Source organism: Leptosomus discolor, chromosome 9 (genome assembly GCF_034619465.1).
Source record: "Leptosomus discolor isolate bLepDis1 chromosome 9, bLepDis1.hap2, whole genome shotgun sequence".
Taxonomy (NCBI): Eukaryota; Metazoa; Chordata; class Aves; order Leptosomiformes; family Leptosomidae; genus Leptosomus; species Leptosomus discolor.
In genome coordinates, this window is record NC_141399.1 from 37,279,927 (window position 1) to 37,296,164 (window position 16,238).

Consider the following 16,238-nt stretch of genomic DNA (forward strand, 5'->3'; position numbering starts at 1 on the left):
TTTTGTTGAAAATAAATTAAAATTGTCAGAAAAAAATTAATTATCTCAACCTCATAATTTCATTCAGAACCTTTTTTTTTTCTTCAGTAAGCTAACAAAATATTTTGCTTTTCCCTTATCTATTTGATTTACTTCACTTTTAATTTTATTTTCAAATACTCATTTTCATGCTTTACTTATAGGACAGAATTTATCACCGTATGAAAAGAAAATCAAAACAATCTGATGATACTGAATTTAAATGTTTTGATTGTCCCTAATCCATTTTCCCTCAGAAATGCTTAAGAATTTTGGCTGTTTGTCCCAAGTGGGAGAGAAAACTGAGACCCCCTCCCCTCCGATGCTGGCTGTTTACCCTAGACCAGAAACCCTGGCCTCTGATCAGCTCTTTGACTTGGCTGTCACGCACCTGAAATATCCAGACCCCTCCTGTGGAAAGATCTAAAGCCTTCAGTTCAGATACATCAACTCTGCCTTAAATATAATTCATCCCATCAAGTGACAACCATTGGTACAGCTCAGAGCCTATATCTTTCAGATTTGACACAATAGTGCTTTCCCTTTGACTTGGAAAAATCAGTTTAATGAGGTTCACAGCGCAGACCAGTACCTGAATAAAACACATGCTTCCTGGCCTCTCCACTCACACACGTCTCTGTATGGAGAAGTGGGGACTTTGGGGACCCGCAGAGCAACTCCACTAGCTCACGCGCTTGCGATGGAGACGGCTGCATCCATCCTTCTCTTTGCAAGGTGTAGCTGCACGCAGCAGCACTGAGCCTAAGCCCGCATCTCCCGTGCACATCCCTACCCGTGTGTGATGGGCAAGGCTGCATTCCCGCCGCCCAGCAGCTGCAGCCACGTCCGTGCCTGCGCCTCATGGCAAAGCCTCTTTGAATGCCCTGCCACAGGGCAAAGCTCCTACCAAACCGAGAGCGAGCTGCCTGCTGCCAGGGTTGCCAGGGCAGAGGACATCCCTCCAACCTGGTCCACACCCCAGTAAGGAGAGTCTCCTGGTCACTGGAAAACTGTCATCATGGTCTATTAACAAGCAGAAACACAGTTGCTGGCAGACACCTCTGGAAAGGGAGACCAGGTGCAGCTGCTGCAGTCAGGAGCTGCGTTAGAAAGGTTTGCTGTGGGTAAGGGTGAGGATTTACAAGTTCTAATGCTCTCAGGTGGGGAACAGGAAGCATACTGGCTACTTGGGAAGCACCTACATTAAGCATCCTTCCCGGGCTGCCTGCAAGGGTTCAGGGCAAAAAAACCCCTCTGTGTTCAGCCTGGCTGAAGAAATGTGAGTTTTCTCCAAAGGCTGGCACACAGTGAATGCGGGATTGAGCCATTCCTCCCAGCAGAAGGCAAAAAATCTGATCCCAATTGGATCCATTCAGAAGGAATTTACCAGAGCCATTTATTTCATTATGGACGTTGATTTATTCTGTGTTGCCCAAGGGCCAGAGGCCGCCTGAGCTGTGGGCTGTGTGGAGACACCTGTGTGCCAGGACTGACACTGCAGTTTAAGAAACGACTGAGTACAGCCACATGCCCCATTTATTGTCAGACTAGGGAGCACAGATGTTAATTAACTTTAGGGCTTTGTTCTCCAGAAATGCCTCTGAAGAAAAGCACTTTTCCCCCAGGAGGCTGCTGTCCAGATTTTCATATTTCATTTAGCTCCAATTTTAGAGGCAAAACCCCAGCTTTTTGTTTATCTTCTCTGATAACAGACTCCTTGTGTTTTCTGCACAATAAACAGACTATAAATAAAATACCAACATGGATGTCACACAGAAAATATCTGGAGGGGATTAGTGTATGTTCTGGATAATAAAAGGAGCTGGTTGAATTATTCATAGTGAATAAATCAGCCCTTTTCCAGTTTGGGAGCAGACCCTGAAACTTGTGGAAGCTCTTGGGATACGTTCAGGGTGGAAGTAACTCATTTATTTCATTAGACCTTCTGTTGCAGTTCATGATTTGTCCCACAAGTCACATGTAATTGGTGCTATTCCTCAGTGGCCCCATGATTGTTTTTTTTTCTTGAGGCAATGACAAATGGCTACAGGACAGCTGCTGTCCTTCTCTGTGTACCCAGCCTCACTGCCACATGAACACGAGCAGCTACATGAGGAACGGTCCCTCTCCTAGAACTTGGGCACACAGGAATGGGCTCAGGTGACCGTTCCTGAACATCAAGGAATCAAGAGTTATGAGCACTCTCCAAGCAAATGAGCATTTGTAAAGATGTTATAAATGCACCACCAGCTCCGGCGGTGCTCAGGCATGGAAACTAATGGCCAGAAAAAGCACTGGGGTCCTTAGTGAGCAATACTCATTTCCCAACAATTTAAATTTCTATGATATATGTCTTTATTAGGGACCAAAACCCGACCTAGCTTATTACATGAACGCGTGTCCTGTGCAACTTCACTAGATTTATGCTGATGCCCAACTCTTGCTGCACACTGGGCCGGCCAAGAAGAGTATGCAGTCATTGGCAGAGCATTGCAGTGTGCTTTGGGCATTGCAATCCACCCTAGAAGTGGGTGCATCTGGGCTATTGCCTCCTAGACAGATGATTAGTGAAGCATTTTTAAGTCCTTTCAGTTGAGAAGTGCAACCGCTGGAGTCTATTATTATCAGGGAAGAAGTGGAGGAGGTAACAAATTTCCTTTACCTATAGGCTTATCTTGTGCTCCAGAGCAACATATTCAAGCATTTTAAAAAGTATGCCATTTTCATTTCATTTTCTTCCCACTTATTCCAAAGCAGCCAAAGCTAAGTATAATCAAGACTTAAGTGTTCCTCAGAGCCAGGCAATTATTATCGGTCTCGGTTTCCCCATCTATTAAGAAGAAACGAAGATATTAACCCAAGCCTTGCAGCAGGACACCAAGGCTGTAACCCAAGGCTTCCCACTGCAGCTCCCACACTAACTGCCTTCCAACAAAGCACAGCCTTCGTTCCTCAGGATGTGGCTCCGCTTCCATGCGGAGATGCCTCAGACTGCCTAAGGGCTCTCCACAAGGGTGGCTTAGCCCCGTACAGCTTTTGTGGAGCCTAGCTCCTCTCTTAGGGATCTTTGCCCCTGCTGCTGGGATAGCTCAGCTGTTCACAAACAGCTGCCGGCTTGCTGCACACTCTGATAACGTGGCATCGATGGGGGTTTTACTCAAAGAGCTGCAGTTCAGCAGCTCAGCCACCCGCAGCTCTGAGTGGGGAGAAAGCAATCCTTGGAAGAGGGTTGTGCAGACAGCCACTGCCTCCCTGTCCTGCTAAGCCATCCCTGCACTGAAAGCACCCATGAGCAAAGACAAAGTGCCCCATGTCCCCGAGCTGGCTTTGTCACAGTAGTCCCCTTCCCGACTGCTACCCCTTGTCAGCTTTAACTTTGAAAGCCAAACCTCCCTCCCTGGCTCCTCGGGATTTACATGAAAGTAGTCAGTGGGGAGTTCTCTTCATTCATGCTGGGCTTATACTTCTAAATTATAAAGTGTGTCAAATGAGGATTTAATTTATATTTAACAAGACAACGTTTGTAAATTAATTATTCATCAGCTGATAATGAATAAACATTTCCCCCTTCCCTCCCTCCCTCCTCCTTTTTCATGGTGTTTTCACAAATGCACCATACATGCAAATCTATTAAATCTATTCTGCAGTACTCCAGACGTGGGAAAATATATTCTTCATCCTTAATTTTGCTAGTGTGTTGCATGGTAACTAATGCAGCCAGGCACAGCATTATGAATTTAATAGTGCACAGCATCTCCTTCCTAAAGAGGGAGGGAAGATTAAACACATGTATTTGGACACATCACGCTCTTTGGGTTCCAGTCCCCCACTCACAGACAGAGATAAGAAAATAATTTGCTGTAATGATGGAGGCAGGAGCTTAGCCCTACCCCCTGGAAACCACAGGCGCTTCAGAGGCAGCAGAATCTGGCCCCTCGTGAATGACAGAGGCCAGTTTTGCTCTTTCCATCTTTATTATCATTAAGTAATGAGATTGAGGTGGTGCACAATCTCAGCAGAAGACCTGTCATCAAGTTTTGCTACAGAATTTGGCACACAAGGGCATCTCCTTGCACAAACCGAAGACAGGAGTCTCCAGCAACTAAACTAGCCCTGGCTGCACCACCCCTGATCCCAGACACCTGAAGCAGGTAACCAAGGCAGGTCCCTGGATGAGTGGCATGTCTCCATTCACTTCATCCAGGAGGCTACCACAGTGTTTGGGCTATGTTCTAAGTGTTCAACTCCTCAAGCTTCATGCTTGATTTTGCGCAAGGAAGGAAGAAAAGGATATTCAGCTCTGACCTCCGAGAGATCCAAGGAGCTCTGGGCAGGACTTGCTCCATCCCCAAGCTCAGAACAGAAGCGCTTTTTCCACTCCCACCCATGCTGGCTCTCATGGACACTTCATGGACATCCTTAAGACTGAAAGTCACTCAGCCCAATAGTTGGCAACTGCTTTACTTCTACCGCATCATTTCCTGAGAGTTAAGCATCCCTAAAGGAAGGTGATCCAGAACTCTAGGTGCCCTTGACACCAGTTAAAGCTATAATCTATAGCAGTAAAGCCATTACAAAACAAAACGAGGAGCAAATCCCTCCAGCAAACAACCAGTCAGCAAAAAATTTGAACCGAAAGTGTCCTACATTGGTCCCTGCGGGTGCAGCCCTCCCTGGCACCCCTTCCCGCAAACATGCTCGGAAAACCAAGGTGGGTCTTTGCACCAGGCACAGCTTAGAGATAAACCAAGGACACCTAAACACTGTCTGTGTTTATGGGGATCTAATGGGGCATCCAGATCCGTGACACAGCTTGGAAAGCTGTGACACTGTGGGTGATAACTCATGTGGCTTGAGGTGCTGCTGGCCGGCACCCGGTGGCTCTGGAAGGGCTGAGCGCATCCTTTCCCTGATGGTATAAACGCAGCTTCCCGCCACCCTGAAAAGCGCCAAGTGCCCCAGTCCCACCCAAAGACAACAGGGTCATGGGGATGGGGAGGAAATCCCAGTCCATGCAGCAACTGGAGCAAACAGATGTGGGACCTGATGGCCCCACTTTTCTGCACCCTTTTCCCTCTCAGCCTATGCTCTTTCACCAAGCCCCATCCCTCTTCCTATCATTTAACCACCTTCCAGCTTTATTTCTGGTTACTGCCACATTTTGGCCGGCAGAGCACAGAGGGTCCTTTCCCCAGGGAGGAGACAATGTAAAGTTTGCTCAACTACCTAAACGGGAAACAAGATTGCCATTCTGGTCTATGAAAGACACCAGGAAATCACTTCACATTTCTCCCCCCTCCAAACCTGCCTGCCTTTTGCTGACTCCTGAATGTTAATGTTATTTATGACAAGTGATTGATGAAAGGGATGCAGAATTCACACCCAGCACAGGGCGTTTACAAATCACCTATTCATTTTTAAGGGCTGGAATCAGTTTTGTATCCTGACATGATTTATCGTTTGGAGGTTGAGCAGCGGCTACGCAGGGCCAGCTTCCAAACCCTGACAGAGCATCACCAGGCTGAAGGCAGCGGTGAGTAGTTAACCCTTTGAGGGGTGAGCAGAAGATCACAGGACACCAGTATTCAAACCACATTGCTTAAGTTGGAGCCTTCTGTTCCACCGGAATGTCAGGTGATCCTTCAGCTTCAGATGCACAGACCGTGCTGGTCCAAGCTAATAGCCACAGTAATGCTGCTATATTTCTTAAAAGCAGAACTAGGTTTTTATCTTCTACATAGCCTGGCTATGTGAAAGAGAAATATTTATGTAAGATGCTGTCATTGCAGTGCACCTAAAGGAGATCAATGGGACATTTACCCTCCAGTGGACCTTCCAGCCTACATGACCCTCTGTATCTGCAGCAGAGAGAAATCTCACCATGGGCTCAGGAGAGATCTAGCACCAAGTCAAATTCTGGTTCCCTTCTCTTGGAAATGTGCATTTCCTCAGATTGCATATGGGAGAGGGGAAAGATCAGGCACGTGGGACAGGCCTGACAGGTAGGAGAAGGCAGAGCTTCTTGGGTTGGGAGAAGCTATATAAAAAAGGACAAAGCGGGAATGACACGTCCCCAGCAAAGTCGATCTGTATCATATGTTTGATGCCAGCCTGCCAGTGGCTGGCGTGACCCACAGAATGACTTAATTCATTGCATCAGCATGGAAAAGCAAACAAACACAAAACAAGTGGGTGAAGCAGCCAAGGCTAGAGGTGACACTGTGTCAGCTTTGTCACAGCTCTTTTGTCTTGCTTCAGGAGACACTATAGCAGGATGCAGCCTCTCTCACAAGCAGGCAGAGGTATTCAGAGTACAGATGGCAGGAAGCTGCCATCCAAGGCTATGAGACCTGGGTCGAGCTGTCCTCAGTACCTTTTATATCAGCCCAGCATCTCAGAGAGAAAGATTTTAAATCTCAAGGGCATCACAGATTCAAGCTTAGGAAGGTACCTAAGGGGATGGGGAAGGAGAGATGTCCATAGACTGTGTACTTGAGGAGTCACATGGAGGTGCCTTCGGATCACTGGTGACTGTGGGGACCCAGTAGAGACCCCTGCACTTGTAGCATCCAGGCACTTTGGAGAGACAGTGCAGCCAGTTGTGACCAACGCCACAAAATCCCTCAACTGTCTCTATGCCAAGTGGTTTCCTCCCCTGCCTGTGCAGCTCCTCACCATGCCATTCCCACCAACGGCAATACCTTCCTCAGGTGGGAAGGCTGCAAATGGGTAGATTAGCCCCATGGCAGCAGCTTCCCCAGCAGAGCCCTGCAGATGTAGGCAATTCCAAGTGCCTTCACACTCCTAGCTCGCATTAAGTGTGCTGGGACACCCTTGGATCCTATGCATTCGTGGAGCCTCACCTCCTGAAGTGTAAAAGCTTCTGCTGACTCTTAGAAAGAGCTAAACACATGGGTTTAGCTGCCCTAGGAATGGTCAGGGCTGCCTCCATCAGCACTCTCCCATATGATTCTCTAGTGTCTAGTAACGGTTGAGTTCACACAACAGTTTTTCCCCTCAGTGGGGATGGCTGTTGTCACTGCCTTGCATCCTGCTTTCGCAGAAATACTGGAGATGCTGAATACGCCTGAAGCTTCTATGTCTGCAGCCATATATGGTTGGTATTAGCTCAGAGGATCTAAAATACTGAAAGACTGGGATGGACGTACATACATTCTCATATACCCATCACTGGGGCATAAGCTGTGTTTCTTAGGAAACCAGAGTAGCAGCAGTGCCTGGTATCTCCGTTTAGAAGCGATGACTCTCCTAAATGCAAGACTGGATTTTATAAGCCACTCTCTACTGCTACCACCTGCATGGCTATGCAGTGCTCCTGCGACAGGGAGGAGAGCAGAGCTTCCAACAGGGGTGGAAAGGGGTAAAAGTAAATGGATGAGAGGGCAAGAGAAGGAAGGAGGATGTGCACTGTGGTTTTGTGTGTTTTTCTTGGCATATCCTTGGGCAGCGCAAAGCAGGTGGGACAACCACCTATAACATGACTCTTATGCTCTACCTCCAGGCACAGCAGTGGCTGGAGAGGTGAGTACGCCCAGTCCCTGCACCTTTCCCCCTGCACTGTTGCTCTTAAGTCACTGTGGCTTCATGTCCACGGACCCACATGGGATGGAGGAGCTTGCAGCATCTGCTGGCAGCCAGGGATGACATCCACATGGCTTGGGCTGTGTTTCTTCTCCTGGAGACTAGGCCCACAGAAACAATGAAAAGAATTTTTTTTTTTTTCCTCTCCTTGAGGCCACCCCTGCTGGGCCTCCTGATGGTGCCCTCATCATGCAAGTGAGTGCCCAGCCAGGTGCTTGTCTGGTGGCTCGTGAGCAGGCGCTGCTTGGAGGCACATGCTCAGTGGTGACTGATCAGAAGGGCTGCTTTTTTGGAGTGGAAGTGGTACTACAACTACCATGCCATTCCTCCAACCCCAGAGGTGTTTGTTCAGTGGACATTTTCTGTTTATCTGTCCATCTCAAGAACTTTCTTTTTTCAGTTTAAGGGGGCTGGTTCTGTTTCTGCTCTGTTTTGCATTGAGAGAGACAAGAAGAGCAAATTGTCCTGGCTGTACCTCGCTTTTGTCCTCTCCAGCTCACTGCCCAGTGGGCCAAAGAAGTCTTTCAAAACCTGAGAGCAGTCAGGATTGTTTCTTGCTAGAAATGAGGAAAAAAAATTACTTCACAGGGAAAGTAATAATGGAAGTTTCCTGTAAAAAATAAATAATCAGCTGTTGTCCAGTGTGTAGCCTGGAGGCTTTTCAGACCAAAGAACATTTCTGTTGAGTGTTTCCACAGCTCCCAGTATAGCAGGGTCCTAAGCCATGAGCAGAAACTGCTGCAGTTGTGGTGGCATCAGTCTAAGGTCCTACGTACTGAAGAAGAGCCCTTGGACCCAAGGTACCCTGCCTGCCCTTCTCCAGCACCGCAGGCCAGGCTTGGGCACCCAAGTTTCACGCCATCAGACCATTGCCATGGAAACCATCTCCAGGTACCTATTTCAGTCCTCCTGGGAAGTGCGCTGCTCCCTCCCAGCCACCACCACACTGGCTCAACCAGAGTGGTGCGACTTGCCCTGAGCATCCTGGTGACTGCATGCTTTGCGGGCAAGAGAAGGCAAAGCCACCAGGCAGAGGTGTCTGTCCATACATTGCCAGTGGAGACCAAAGAGCATCATCATCCTTCTCCCTGAGCTTGTGAGCATGGTAGGGTGGCTGAGCTCACCAAGGCACTTGAGGACCTTGCTCCTAACCAGGGATGGCTATCAAGCCCTTCTAGCTCCAGCTATCAGTGGGTCAGAGCACCTCTTCCCAAAGGAAGGGAAACACATCCACCTCTTCTCATGACAACACCCTTCACGCCATGTCTAGCCAGCATGATGCAAACTGCCAGCAGTGCTAGGCCAGCTACCTCCCACGCTTTCAGTTGCAGTGATACCACAACCCCACATCAACACCACCACTCACCATCTGGATGACAGACACCGGCCCGATGCTGTTGACGTAGATATCCACATCGATAAACGTGGGCTTAACTGTAAAGAAAGTAAAATAGGTATGGATGAGCTGAGGCTGGGATCATTTGTGAGGGGCTGAGGACCAGAGGAGCATCTGGGATCAGTGTGGCTCCATCTCACCAAAAATCCCAACTACAGCAGCCACAAAAGCATGGAAAACACAAGATGCAGCCAGGCCAAATCACCACCCATGGCCACAGGGAGCTTCAGGGGACACTTACTGCCAATGTCAGGCCTCAGCTTGTTGTCATAGTTCTTCAGCAGTGAGTTGAGAATCTGTGTGGCATCAGTCTCCTGTGTCTTGGGAGTGAGGACCCAGGTTTTATTGATGCTGAGGTAATCATAGTCGTATTCCTCTGTGCTCTCGCACCTGCAGCAGAGAGAAAAGGAGAGAGACATCACTGTGGCAGCTCTCTGCTGCTCTGTGTGAGTAGGGGCACAGCTGGGTTTCAGAGATACTAAAGGAGGAGGATGCAGTGCTGCTAAAAGACAGAACATAAGGAGATCAGGGATCTCCTCTCAGCCACGCTGCTAAGAAGACACAACTCACCTGGCACCTTTGCTTACTTCAGGGTCCCCAGACCTGCATGGGCCTTGCCACCAGCTGTCAGGACAAGCAGGCATAGGGTGCTCATCCTCCCCAGCTCCCTTTGTAGACACACTGCTCATCCCTGAAGTGTGGGAGCCAGTCCCTGCCCTCCTCTGCCATGTTCCTGCCTGCCTCGCTCCTAGCCCTCCTCTGCTGCCAGCAGCTCCTGCTCCTGGAGCTGCCTCTTAACCCCAAATACCTCAGCTGCTCTGCCTGCCACTTGCACCTGAAGCAGGCTTCTTCTGAGGAAGAAGATAGTGACAAACAGCATTTTTGGGGAGCAGGGCATTTACAATAAAAGCATTTCAGAGAAAAGAGGTCCTAAAACTACCAAGCAGGCAGCATGCACGTCTGGCTTGCCAGGAACCCAGCCATCTGCCCTGCCCAGATCCTCGGAAATTAAAGCCTTATGCAAACTTCTCTGCCCTCGGGCCAAGACCTGCCACAACCCATTCCCTGTACTCACCAACCCTTCCTCCCCAGCCTTTGGCACTAGCTCCCTTTTAAAGATGCTCCATCTTCCCGATCTTCCGGTTCCAAGCCATGCAAGGGAAGATTACATCCTCCTTTGGACATGATCTACTTAGCAACACATTCTCCACCGCCTTTCAAATCTGCCCTCTCTAAACTTTTCGTAACCCTCCCTTTTCTTAAAGAGGTTTTCCTAAACCCTCTAATTAAATTAGGTCCACATGATCACCCAGGAAATTCTAACCACCTGCCGCTGCTCTGGGCAGCTCATTCACAAGATTGTCCCTAGAGTGACGCAGTCGTATGCAGGAGAGGATGCCGAGCAATCCCACACCACGAACACCCCCCTCGACATCTGCCGTGTCAGCATGTCACCTGTGCTCCAGCACCAGAAAGGGTCTCGCAGCAGGAGCTGCCGCTGTGTTGACACTTCCCAGCTGGAGCCTCCCAGCTCCGAGGTGCAATCAGGCACCACGGATACACATCTCCCTTCAACGCCTCGAGAGGCAGAGCCCGGCAAAGGTACTTGAAAGGGGTAAAAATGCATTGAATTGACGTGTTGCAGTCAATTTATCAGATGCTCCTGTTTTAAAACCCCAGATAAAACTTGCTTTCACAGTCACTTTAAAACTCTTTGCATATCCCCAGCTTTCAGGCAGCAGGATGTGTCTCCCGACAAGGGCTGGGCTGTGTGCAGCTGCCTGCCTGCCGCCGTACATTAGGTATTGGTACATCAGCTCGTTGTTTCTTGTCTGATTGCGCTGCACTTTCTAACAATGCTTAAGGAGTCTTAAGCAACACTGTCAGGATGCGCTTCCCTATCTGAGCAGCGGCAGCGAGGGCTCACCTGGCTGTCATGCTGTGGCGTGCCTTTGAAAGGCACCCGAGCAGACAGCTCCGCTGCATCCAGCAGCTGCAGGAGGCACAGGGGACCACCACTGCGCCCACCTGAAAGCTGGCCAGAGCCAAAATCTGGGGCTGGCCCTGCTCCTGTGGGGCACAAAGAGCGACACGTGTCTTTACCCACAGGCCAGGTTAGGGCAGGGGAAAGCAATCCTAACTGCTTTCCCTCGCTGCCAGTGTTTTGGGTGATGCAGGCTGCCTCTAGCAGAGTGGGAACAGCTACACCGAAAACCTTCTCTCAGTGTTCCCTTGATCCTGCTCGAAGTCAGCCCAAGACAGGTCGCCTGCCGGCACCCAACACTGCGTGTCCCACTGCCCTGCCAAAATCCAGTTCCTGCAAGCTGTAAGGCCACAGTAGAGTCTAAAACATCCCTCCAGGGCTGAACAAAACCAGGCTGGTTACTCTGACCTCAGCCTTCTGGCTTCCCCCCATTTAATGTTGCTGATTAACACCCCAAGGCTTGGGGTAGCATTTCCAGGGAGTGACATCCCTATTACAGATGGAGTGACACTACCAAAAATATGCTTTTTGCTAATGCAGCTAATCCTGGACTACTAAACCATACTAAGCCATCTTAGCATAAGCAAGCCAGCTTTTGCTGGAGAAAATATGCTTCTTCTGGGTGTCTGTGCACACACAGACACACACTAGCTCTTGCTGGTCAGGACTGTGACTGTCATGCTACCCTATGCAAGCCCTTGCCTCCTGCCCAGTCTCTTTTCCCAGTGGCCCCACTCGAATCAAGAAGGGAAGAGTCCAAGAGCTATTGCAGAGGAGAGGAATTAAGATGACATCTGCGTGTCCCCCCACAGCTGCTAATGGAAATGTCACACTGCAAACCTGCAGCAATTCCCAAAACGCTGTGAACACTTGCTGGCCCGGCAGCTCCGTCTCCTCGCGCAAAGCAACTAGCTTGGTGACAGGGGACAGCCAGTTCTCATATGTCTCCGTGCAGCCAGGAGGAAAGGCAGGGCCACATTTCTGCACCTCTGCTTCTTGAAATGTCAAAACATCCGCCTCACAGCACTCTTGTGCTCAGCCACAGGGCTGGGACGCAGCTGCAAGCGTGGGCAGGGGTTGGGAGGGGGGGATGATGGCAGTGCAGAGCTGGGGACATTGCGAGGAAAGCCCTGGTATGACAGATACGTTAGGGGCCGTGGCAGCTCCCACTGCTGCCCAGAGGAGGAGGCCTGCATGGCAGGGAGGTGTCCTTTCCGATGTGCTCACGTATATGGATGGGGTTGGACAATCCTCCTTGGGCCACCCTTGGCGTTACAGCAGGACAGTGCTCTGCCTTGCCTCCCTCATCCTGTTTTACTCAGGCAGACACCTGTTTTGATAAGGTTTCCAAGCACACTGATGGTTAAAGTCAAAGTCACCCGAGGAGCTCGTGGCTGGCTCCCCCAGTGCCCAAGCTGCCTGAGAAGGTTTCCCTTGGCAGGAGGAGGGGAAGAGCAACATGTGCCACGAGCCCTTGAAGACACCTCTGCTGCTTGCCTGGTAGGACAGCTGATGGTGCTCGACCAGGAGGCAATACCCACTACTATTTGCAACCTGGTGTGTTAATGAAATCTGAGACCAGCAAAATTTTGTACTGAGACCTGCACCCACCAGGGAGGTGTCACATAGCCTCTCAGCCATCCCTAGCCCTGAGGCAGGAACATCCCAGAGCGGATGCAGATGCTGGGGCTATGATTGTCCAGACCCTTTGCAAATGCAGCTCAAAGCCTCTCCTGCTCCTGAGGAACAGGCAGCAACAAAATAAAAGAACATTTCCTTTGGTTGAAAAGCACTGTGGTCAATCCTAATTACCACATGCTAACGTGTCCTTCTAGCCACCCATCGCAATGCCTCCAAGGGTTGCAGGCACAGGGATGCTCAGGCAAATTACTCTAAGTTAGAAGCGGACAGAGGATTTAAGGACAAGGGGCTCACTAAACTGTACCCTACCAATTTCACCTGTCTTTGTACCTCTAATTTCACAGCACTCTCCATGAAGCCCCAATGGTTAAGTCTGCACAGTTTCAACCATCTGCCAAGCCCAGCTTTGTGGTGGTGCGGTGCTGTGCAGGGATCCTGCCTTCAGGGCTCAAGAGTTGGGTGTCTTGGTCCCAGCCAAGGAAATGCCCTGGGAAACACTGGTGAATTAGGCTCTGTGGTGGTGGGACCATCTGGGGAGTGCTGAGTCACCCAGCACAAAGCGTCCATCCCGCTCCAGCACCAGGGGACAGGTCTTGCAGCTTGTGCTGGGAGAAGAGCTCGCACACGTGCGGCACCAGAACCAGGCTCCTCACCCCAGCACCCACCAAGTGTAGGGCAGGCGAGACACCCTCACAAGCTGCAGCCAGGAAAAAATGCAGTGAATGCAGAGTAAAACCTTGATATAACTTGCTCCTTTTCTCTTTCTTCTCCCACAGGCTTCCTTTCCTGCTCCACCTTCCCCCCACCATGCCCAGACACTGCTCGTGGCAAAGTGGGGCTCAGGGAAGAGGTAAACATGAGAGACTGGGCAGAAGGGAAGCCAGGCCAGCCACGGGGTAAATCATCCCACTCAAGGGCATGAGAATTCATGACTTAACTGCTCCTTCACGTGATCTTGCAGCTTACGACTCACCCTCTCAAAATGCAGTGCTCGTGGCAGTGCGCTGCGGCGACAGTAGGGCACAGGAACTGGGACCACGATGGACCCCCCCCTCTGCCCTCAAATACCCCCCAGCACCAGCACGCTGGTGAGAGGCTGGGTGTCAGGGCATGAGCCGTGGGGCAGCTCTTGCTGCCTCGACCCTGGGAAGGCCAAGCCCTGGAGGACCGTGGCAGGGACAGATTTTCTGCCTGCACCAGAGGTCGGGAAGCCTTGGCAGAGCAGACCATTAGTAGCAGGATTCATGCTCCCTGTCCCTGACTGCATTTGTAATGGGATTTGATCAGCTTTAAGGCGGCTTATTCTGCCAATTAGCTTCAGCCAGTAAAATCCCTCTTCCCCCGAGCCCTGGGGGCAACAATCTGCTGACAACATGTTCTTTCCCCATCTAGCCATTAAACTCACCAGCAGGGCTAGGAATTGTAAAAAAAAAAAAAAAAAAGGAAAAAGAAACTTGAAAACCCCTTGTGCGTGGGGCCTTTCATCGCTGTTTACAGAAAAGCGCTACTAACGCTGGCCCTGGGAGAGAACCATAATCTGCCACCCCCACGCCTCCGCTCGCCTCTTCGCCCAGCGCACCGGTGGCATTGGGGTCCCAGCCGGCACCCAGAGCTGACACCTGGGGCCAACCTGTAGAGCAAGGCAGGAGCCCACGCTGCCCTCCCCCTGCCAGGCTGCAAGCTTTTCGGGGTGCCACGGGATGGAGTGCAGGGAAGGGGACACAAGCTCCTTCCCACCCAGCCTAACTCTGCGTGGAAATGCCCCAGTGGTGAAAGGAGCCCCCAGGAGGTGCTGAGCTCCCTCGGGTCCTGCTCTGGGAACCCCCATAAGGGGGTCAGCCCCCGGCAGGAGTCAGCCAGCGAGGTGATGGCAGGGTGGAAAACGGAATGTCCTCTTGATTCCCGGCATGCGGAGGGGGCACCCGGGGAGCGAAGGGCACGCAGCACTGGGTGCTGCCGCGACCAGACCCGATTCTGCCTCGGGGCCGGCTGGAAGGAACCGCTGCGGGCACAGAGGTGCCGCTGAAGCCAGGGCGGGGGGGGGGGGGGCGTGGGGAGGGATGCTGCGGCTCCAGCCCCCTCCCCTCCCATTGCCCCGACGGGTAAACTGAGGCGGGGAGGGGGCGTCCCGGTCGGCGGGGCGGGGGCGGGGGGACACACTCACCTGGCGCGCAGGACCGGCCCGAGGGCCAGGCAGAGCAGCAGCACCGTCCCGGGCATCTCGGCGAGGCGAGGACCGACCCCGGGGTGGGGTGGGGGGGCAGCGGCGGCAGTGCGACCGCCCCGGCGGGGCTCAGCGCGGGGCGGGGGCGGGGGCGGCGGCGGAGCCCCCCCGCTGCCCGCTGCGCCGCGCTCCAGCCCCGCCGCCGCCCGCCCGGCTCCGCGCTCCGCGCCCCGCTCCGCGCCGCCGGGGAGGAAGGGGAAAGTTGGGCATCTCTTCTCTCCGGCTCCGCGGCGGGGAGGGGCTCGGCGCAGGGTCCTACCTCCCCGCGCAGGGGCTGGCTCCCCTCGCACCCCCCCGAGGGCTGAGCGCCAGCGGGGGGGCGCGCACGGCGGAGTCAAACCCGCGCATCTGCCTGCCGCCGGGGAGCGAGCGGCGTCAGCTGGTGTAAGGATCTCTCGCTCCCCCTTTCCGTAACGAGGCGCTTGATTTCTCTTAGTAGTAGCTTTTTTTGAACGCACAACAGTTGGGTGGTTTTTTCTTAAAAAAAAAAAAAAAAAAAAAAAAGCGTGGGTAATTATTGTTAAAATATGCAAGGCGTCAGTTCCCGCTGGGCTGAGCTGCTGCAAGGAAGACGTAGCCGGGAGAGGGTCCTTTCCCACCTGTTGGGACTGCTGTCCCGCCAAAAAAAAAAAGCCGGGAGGGTGCGTCGGTAGGAGCGGCGGAACAGCCGGGGGTCGCGGGTGAGCTTTGGGTTTTCAGCCTGTCACCCTCTGCTCTCACGGTTTGCCAAGCTGCACTTGGGCGTTTCTTGTCATTGCTGGCGTCCGACTTGCAAACAGGGATGACGGGTTCTGTCTTGGCGAGTTTTGGGTGAGAGTTGCTTGGAACCAGCTTTGTTACAGCTACATGGGGTACTAATAATTGTCCTTCATCAGCTGGTTACAGCCACAGAGTTGCAGGAGCCCATCCCCAGAGGGGCTGGTCCTGAATCTCCCAGAGGGTCTGGTAACACTGATGACAAATGGGGATTTGGTGCCCCCCTTCCGGACCGGAGTGGGACCATCCCTGGTGCTGGAGTGGGACAGTGGACAACTGACTCTGTCCCTGCCGGCCCCGCACACGTGAGCACGGGCAATCACTTCTCTGCTCTCCAGCTGCAGAGATGTCTCATTTGCTCAACTCGGCAGGGTAGGGAGATGCCTGTTCCCTAGGCGCATTCAGTGCCTCGTAGCTGGGACCAGCCTTGGTGGGGACTAGGAGTGCTACAGCAGTACAAGCAGTAAATAACCTGCGTGATTTTTCAAGGTTCTTCCTACACAGGCTCTCCCTTGCTGATTCTTGCAGTGATCACCTTAAGCCCTCAAGCATGAGATCTGAGCAGCCTCCAAGCCATAGGAGCCAGCTGCAGGCATCGCAGCTCTGAGATGGCATTT

The 16,238-nt window shown here is 52.0% G+C and overlaps 1 protein-coding gene across 1 annotated transcript in view; it reads right to left on the minus strand.

The window, feature by feature from the left end:
• LOC104354217 (gamma-aminobutyric acid receptor subunit gamma-4) overlaps positions 1–14,861 on the minus strand; it is a 41,249-nt gene extending 26,388 nt beyond the window's left edge. Inside the window, exons 1-3 of the mRNA XM_086470621.1 lie at positions 14,806–14,861; positions 9,258–9,406; positions 8,987–9,054 (exon numbers count right to left, since the gene is read on the minus strand). Of these exons, the coding sequence (XP_086326747.1) occupies positions 8,987–9,054; positions 9,258–9,406; positions 14,806–14,861 (273 nt within the window). The remainder of the gene's footprint in view (positions 1–8,986; positions 9,055–9,257; positions 9,407–14,805) is intronic.
• Positions 14,862–16,238: the final 1,377 nt, after the last annotated feature.